General features: G+C 38.0%; 1 protein-coding gene across 1 annotated transcript in view; it reads right to left on the bottom strand.

Moving 5' to 3' along the window:
- The window catches only part of ARHGAP20 (Rho GTPase activating protein 20), a 93,935-nt gene extending 86,354 nt beyond the window's left edge, over positions 1-7,581 (bottom strand). The window contains exon 1 of the mRNA XM_008068433.2: positions 7,497-7,581. Coding sequence (XP_008066624.1) covers positions 7,497-7,576 — 80 coding nt within the window. The 5' untranslated portion in view covers positions 7,577-7,581. The remainder of the gene's footprint in view (positions 1-7,496) is intronic.
- Between the last annotated feature and the right edge of the window lie 307 nt (positions 7,582-7,888).

The following is a 7,888-nucleotide window of genomic DNA, read 5'->3' on the forward strand; positions in this document are numbered from 1 at the left end:
GGTACCCAATCCCCTGGCCTCATGGCCTGTTAGGAACCTGGCAGCACAGCAAGAGGTGAGTGGCAGGCTAGCATAGCTCTGCCTCCTGTCAGATCAGTGACAACTTTAGATTCTTATTGGAGCAGGAATCCTACTATGAACTGCGCATGCGAGGGATCTGGGTTGCATGCTCCTTCTGAGAATTGAATACCTGATGATTTGAGTTGGATGCCAGTGCTGGGGAGTGGCTGCAAGTACAGATTAACATGATCAGTGAGGTTCGACTGCATGTGCCTCTCCCGGCCACCATCCGTGGAAAAACTGTCCTCCACAAAACTGGTCCTTGATACCAAAAAAGTCCCTGTGTGGTTACTGTTGTAAACACACACAGTAAAAACACAATAAATTAAGTTGAAGGTGGAGATAGAGATAGGTGAATACCAACTTAAAAGTGGTATTGTTACCTCAAACAAAAGTGGATACATTTTTGTGCAATTTCTACACAGTGGGTTGTTTACCATATCAAAACAATAAATTTCAGGAGAAAAAGTCTGTATGGCTTGAATTCATTCCTCAATAAACAATGAAGAGATACCGTAAGAATGCCAATATACATGAGATTTCTATACCACATACATGTGCTCTTGGGGTATTTTGCTGTATGCAATTACTTGCTAAAAATAACTCAGAATTATTTTGTTACAAGGAATCTCCATTTTTTTTCCTTATCAAGACTTTGACAAATACCAAGGAACAAGGAAAGTCTCTTACATATTAGCTACCTAAAAGGAGGTCCAGAAAGTCAGAAACTACCACACTAACTTATTAAATTCCTCCTTTGGTTTGGAAACAAAACCAATTATCTATACACCAATTCATCCAATAAATAATAACTGAATACTAAGTATGTACAAGACATTATTTTATTAGCAAATATGCTAGGACACTAAAGGGAATAAGCACATAAGGCGATACCAATGAAGTATGATTTCATGCTATTAATAAAAGATATACGGGTTTTTATCATACTGTGTCCCATACATATATACAATTATGTGTCCATTTATTTTAAAAGGCACTAATGTGACTCTCATTTCACAGATGAGGAAACTGAGGCTTGGAGTAACTGGTTGCTACGGTCTGTGTCCCCTCCAAAATTCCTATGTTGAAATTTAATTGTTAACATGACAGTATTGAGAGGTAGAGCCTTTAGGAGTTAAGTCATGGGGGTAAATCCCCACAAGTAGGATTTGCATTCTTTTTATTTAATTTTTAAATTTTAAATTTTATTTTAAAGATGTGGGGTACAATTCAGGATTAGGTATACAAGTGGCCATTGTACAGGTAAAGTTTGGGCCTTCCTTTGGTCCCCACTTTGTTTGGTTTGAGATCAGGTACCCTTATTGATGTTATACCCCATCCCCTGGCCCAGCAGTATCCCACTACTGACAATTCCTTTCTTACAGTATTATGGTAAATGTTCAGGGTCTGCTTAGGAGTGAGAACGTGTGGCACTCTGTTCTTTGTCTCTGTGATAGATCACTGAGTCCTATAAAACAGGTGCAAGGGAGCTCTTTGCCCCTTCCACAGTAAGAGATGCCATATTAGAACCAGAGAACACAGTAAGAGATGCCATATGAGAACCGGAGAGGAAACTTCAGCAAACACAAAACCTGCCAGTACTTTATCTTGGACTTCTCAGCCTCCAGAACTGTGAGGAATACATCTCTATTACTCAAATATAAAACATACATATGAGTGCTATAGGAGTATGGATATTATTTATGAAGGGTTAGAGTTCCCATAGGAAGTGGCATTTGAGCAAAGGTTAGCAAATACAGTGTGTTTAGAAACTGCAAGTATTATAATCCAGAGTATACATAGGGAAGTAATTTGATTTATTGAATTTTAACATAAAACTAGAAGAGGTTTAATTAATAATATATTTCAACATTCTTATTTTGCTTTCAAGGAAACTAAGCCCTTTAATATGTGTCCAGGGTCTTAGATCACGCTTAAACACAAAACTGAACACTGCTGTGTTGATGAGTAAAAGGAGCTGACCGTGGTCATCTTGTAGTCACTCACTTTAGAAACCACTAAGCTTCTTAGTGTGAAAGATGTCTGTCATCTGCCATAACAGATAATATAGTAATTACTTAGAGACCATCTCCAGCTGATCTGAATGCCACATACAAAAAATATGTTAAAATCTGTAAACTCTCTCTCCTTAAACTACACTGAAGATAAAACTGTGTTTGATACATAAATACAGTTAACTCATCAGTTAACCTAAGTCTTTTTTCCTCTTTAAAACAGCTCTTGTTCCTTACATTAAAAATAAATTGAGATACAGCAGCTGTTAAATTAAAGGATTTTTCTAAATTCCGGCAGATTTAGATAAAAGCTTCCTCATCTACTGGTCACTAATTACTAAGTAATAAGTTAACTATGGACAACACTAACAATAGTAAGGTTCTACTCAAAGCCAAAATCAAATATGGATGTAAGTAAAAAAGATATAAAATGCTAATAAATAAAACAATCTATTTCTTTGCCATCTGTCCCTACACTGCCTGCAAATCTTTTGCAGGCTAGTTTCCATATAACATCTCAAGAGACAGTAATGATTTGGGGAGAGACGGAGTACTGGAATTTCAGTGCATAAAGTTCTACTTGGAATAGATGTGCTATCATCTTAGACTTTAGAAATTTTTTGTGTTTCTGGGATATAATGGATTGAAAACCAAAATTCTGATTGTACAAATTTGAGTGATTTGTAACAACGATGGAGAAACAGTTAAACTTTATACTATAAAATGATTAAGTTTTATACTATAAATTTTTGTTAAGCTTTGACTGTAGGATTTATTTAAAATAGCAAGTTCATTAATAATTCAAAAATATGATTTACGTAACTTTATAGAAACATACATTTTTAAAGGTGGACAAAATTCAAAACTTTCTTGAATGTTTGTTCTAATAGGATTTGATCTCTAAGTTTAAAAAACTGTAAGAGTTGAAAATGGAAAGAACTAATGTATCTATGTTTAAGTGAGAATTTAAACATGAGGAAAAGCAAATAAAAATTCTAATCACATAAAGGATATAGAAATGATTAATAATGCTTAACCCTGGAAATGGAGTGGAAACTACTTTTTGTTTTATACATGTCCACATTGTTTGTTTTATAAGAAATATGTACTACATTTATTAATTGTAAACGCCTCGTTAAAATTCTGCTCCTGTACTCCATTTTTTAAAAAAGCAAATAAGTACAAAAGGATTCATTTATATCTTGCTACAGTGGTCCTCCACCAAGACTGCACCCAAATCCTTTAGATAACAGTATTGCATCATACACGTAAAAAAATCTATAAAGATGATGTGCTTCTACCACAATTAAAAAGTGCACAGAATCAATTAATCGTTTGAAAAATATGTAGACTATCGAATTAGAAAGTTTTAGAAACCACCAGACTAGAATGAACCTTCAAGGTTTTTGTGATTCTGAGATTATATTACAAATATTTTGAGCACCTTCAGAGTGTAAGCACTGACAGCTGCAGAGTAAAAGCATTTCTATAAGAAACAGGAGAGCCGGGCTCGGTGGCTCAGCCTGTAATCCTGTGCCTTGGGAGGCTGAGGTGAGTGGATTGCCTGAGCCCGCGGGTTCAAGACCCGCCTGGGCAACTTGGCGAGACCTCATCTCTACAATAAATTAAAAAAATTAGCCAGGTGTGGTAGCGCGCACCTGTACTTCCAGCTACTTGGAAGACTAAGGTGGAAGGATCGCCGGAGTCCAGCAGGTCGAGGTTGTGATGGCCAGGAGCGACCACTGCACTCCAGTCTGGGTGACAGAGTGAGACTCAAACTCAAAAAAAAAAAAAAAAAGAAAAGAAACAGACGGTTCTGTTCTCTAGCACTATGTACACTTATTACCGATCTAGAGAAACTCATAGGAAATAAACTGAAAATTAAAACACACACAAGTTTAACTTCAACTTTTTTTTCTCGTGGTTATTTTGACACAAAATCCATCATATTTTGCTACTCTAAGGTGGAAATTTGGGGAACTGGCTCTAACGTAAGCACCAATTATTGCAGAGGTGATAGGAAGGCAGTGTGGCAAGGAGGCAAGAAATATGTATTTCTTTTTTTTTCAGCCGGCATCTCATTCTGTTGCCTAGGCTGAGTGCAGTGACACTACAGCTCACAGCAGCCTCAAACTCCTGGGCTCAGGCTATCCCTTCGCCTCCACCTCCTGAGTAGCTAGGAATACAGGTGTGTGCCACCATGCCCAGTTAATTTTTTTATTTTTTGTGAAGATGAGGTTTTGCTATGTTGCTTAGGCTGATCTTGAACTCCTGGGTTCAAAGCAATCCTCCTGCCTTGGCCTCTCAAAGTGCTGGGATTACAGGGGTGAGTCACTGTGCCCAGCCTATTATATTGATTCTCTAACCTAAAACAATCATACATGGCATTTCTCAGTGAATTAGGTAAGTGTTAGCATTTTCCTTAGTCTGGTGCTTCATCTATATCAGTAGTTCTTGATCCTATTAAACCTAATACCCCTTTGTTATTTAAAAGTCTATACATATACATTTTATTTTCTCCTTTTACAACCTAAAATAAAATTCACAGGTATTTTTTAAAAATTCAAAAACTAATAAAATGTCCTAACAGTAATAAAAATAAAATAAAAATGACTAGTAGTAAATTATGTAGTTCAATATGTACATGTTCAGGCGTGACTATACCAAAGACAATCCAACAGTCAGATGCTTATACCTACTTATAATTAATATATTTAAATTGAGGAGAAATCAGATGATAAGAAACCATTTTATGCAACAAGTACAGAAAAAGGAAGCATAGCCAAGTGGTTTTTAGAAAAGGTTTCAAACAGTACAAAATATAATTATCTCTTGATGCACAAGGTGGCTGCTGCATTTCTTTCTTTCTTTTTTTTTTTTTTGAGTTGGAGTCTCACTCTGTTGAGTCTCACCCAGGCTAGAGTGCAGTGGCATGCTCATGGCCACCCCAGTGTTGACCTGCTGGGCTTTAGCGATCCTGCCGCTTCAGCCTTCCAGGAAGCCAGAACTACAGGTGTGCGCTACCACACCGGCTAATTTTTGATTTATTGTGGAGACGAGGTCTCGCCAAGTCACTTGGGCTGGTCTCGAACCCGGGGCTCAGGCAATCCACTCGCCTCAGCCTCCCAAAGTGCTGGGATTACAGGTGTGAGCCACCATGCCTGGCCAAGGGAAAGTTTTTTTTTTTTAGGGAAGATGATTAGAAAGAGGAAGTAAAATGATCAATACAACAGTTTTCAGTTCTGTACTATAGATGTAAAAATAACTTTATTCTCATTTTTCTTAAACAAGCAGTTTCAGGTAAAATTTCTGGATTTGAAGTGTGCTAAGGTTTTCAGTTAAAAGCTAGTCCTTGTGCCAAAGAGGCTTTTACTCTGAGATTAGAGACCAGTAATTATCTTCCTCCTAACCCAGGGCAAGAATCTGTAAGAGTATGTATATAGGTACTGAAAGTTCATGTAGACCTCAATGTTCAATGTTCTCGATGGGATGGTACTAACCTCTAGGGGGCACTTTGGAACTTTGTAGAACATTTGAGTTTGTCTCAGTGATTTACCGGACAGTGGTTGAGATGCTAAGCAATCATGTAAAGCACAGAGCATTCTACATAGCAAAGAACTGTGGGTTCCTGCATAGTTGTTAAATGTCCCCTGAGTAGCATAATTACAAAAGGGGGAGGGGAACAAACCTGTGTTTAATTACCTATGCCTGTAAATTGACTACTTTATATATAAACACAAAGTATTTTATACATTTGTAATAAATACTAAATTTTTCAGAAATGTAGGCCGGGCTCGGTGGCTCAGTCTGTCATCCCAGCACATTGAGAGGCCGAAGCAAGTGGATTGCCAGAGCCCACGGGTTCGAAACCAGTCCGGGCGACTTGGCGAGACCTCATCTCTACAATAAATAAAAAATTAGCTGGGTGTAGTAGCGAGTGCCTGTAGTTCCGGCTACTTGGAAGGCTGAGGCGGCTGGATTGCTGTCTTCCAAAGAGAGGTCGGGAAGATGGTGGTCGAGCCAGTCGGACTGTGCAAGTCCCCCGTGTGAGTGAGTGAGTGTATGGAAAATTTTGGTGCTGGTGAGCGAGTGGGTGTGTGAGTGGCTAACTGAGTGAGGATTAGGGAGCTGGCAACCAGGGCTCTCCTGGTACGGCGGTTGGTGCCACAGCCGTTGGGCTTGGACCCTAGAGATTCCCGGGGTCGCAGAAGCCCAGCACCATTTATTTTATTTTATTTTTTTAAATCAACAAAACCCTTCCTGGGAAGAAAATGTTGGGAGAGACTAAGTGGGGGCTCGTGAGCAAGTGGCCAGGGCCCTGGTGCAACAGTTGGTACTGCAGCTTCTCTGCTTGGTCCCTGGCTCTTCCCAGGTCGCAGAAGCCGAGTACCCTCACTTTAAATAAAAGTGATGAAGTTTTCACTCGACATAAAAGAATTCACAGTATAGAAGCAATCATCATAAAATTCTTTTGAACATAAAAACTCCTGTGAGTTAAAATGCAATTTTAAAATGCACGAATAAATCAATGATTGAACAGTCAATTCAATTTCTACACATTATGAAAGACTTAAAATGTCTACTGAAATAGTTATTAGCTTCCACAGGTGAAATGACCATTTTAGTAGCTATTTAGTCTGGTTTTCTACTTCGAATTTCATGAATTTAACCAATAATACCAAAAGAGAAATAAATATTCCATTTTTAATAATCTTAATTCAGTTACCTTCCTTCAAATCTAAAATTGGTAAGAAAAAATTTTCTTATCCATGCACAGGCATCACCTTGTGATAAAAGTAGGTGAAGTTTTGTGTATAACAAAACATTCATTTTTCAGTATTCTAATTTCCGTTTCTACAAATAAACTTTGATTAATGTGGAACCTGCAAGTTTGTGAACTATGTGATGTGAGATGCGCTTTTTTTTTTTTTTTTTGAGCATTCTGTCACCTAGGCGGTAGTAAAGTGGTATGCCCACAGCTCACTGCAGCCTTGACCTATACTCTGGCAATCCTCTCACCTCAGCCTCTCAAGTAGCTAGGACTATAGGTGTGCACCACCACACCTGGGTTACTTTTTTATTTACTGTAGAGATAAGGTCTCACCATGTTGCCCAGGTCTCGAACCCCTGGGCTCAGGCAATCCTCTTTCCTCGGCCTCCCAAAGTGCTGGGTTAACAGGCATGAGCCACCACACCGCGCAAGATTCACTTTTTATTCAGTTTTAAAGCAACCGAGGATACATACTAGCTCTGTAAGGAGTCGTATTTCCTATTAATAAACAGAATTCTGGTGCTGACAAAAAACAAAAACAAAAGAAAAACAGCCTCAACACACTAAAATACATGTGACCTGACAAACTGCTTATCTAATAAAGAGTTCAAAGCACAAGACAAATGTGCAATACAATGCTTTGCACTTACCTGGTACTAGGCCTTTTTTGCAGGGCTTTATCCAGGATAAGAGATGGAGCACTCCTCCTCCTTTCTGCTAGTGTTTTCATTTTCTGTTGAGGGGAAAAAACAAAACAAAACAGAAAAAATAAAGACTACGTGTCTTGCAAAGCAAGTAAATGTTACTTTTCAATTCAATTCAGCAAGTTTTGTATTGTCTATCTTTGCCTATCAAGGTGCCTACAATTTCATTATAGAGATAAAACTATAACATCTAAAATAAGATAGCTAAAAAAAGGATAGTAAGTTTTCAAAAAGTGGTATAGAGAGTGTTTTTTATGGTCAGAGAATAAAGAAGTTAAATGGTCACCAGAGTATTTGGGGAAAACAACATTTTAACCATTATCATCACTTAATATGCG

Source organism: Carlito syrichta, unplaced genomic scaffold (genome assembly GCF_000164805.1).
Source record: "Carlito syrichta isolate Samal-C Ts95f unplaced genomic scaffold, Tarsius_syrichta-2.0.1 Scaffold310873, whole genome shotgun sequence".
In the NCBI taxonomy this organism is placed as follows: Eukaryota; Metazoa; Chordata; class Mammalia; order Primates; family Tarsiidae; genus Carlito; species Carlito syrichta.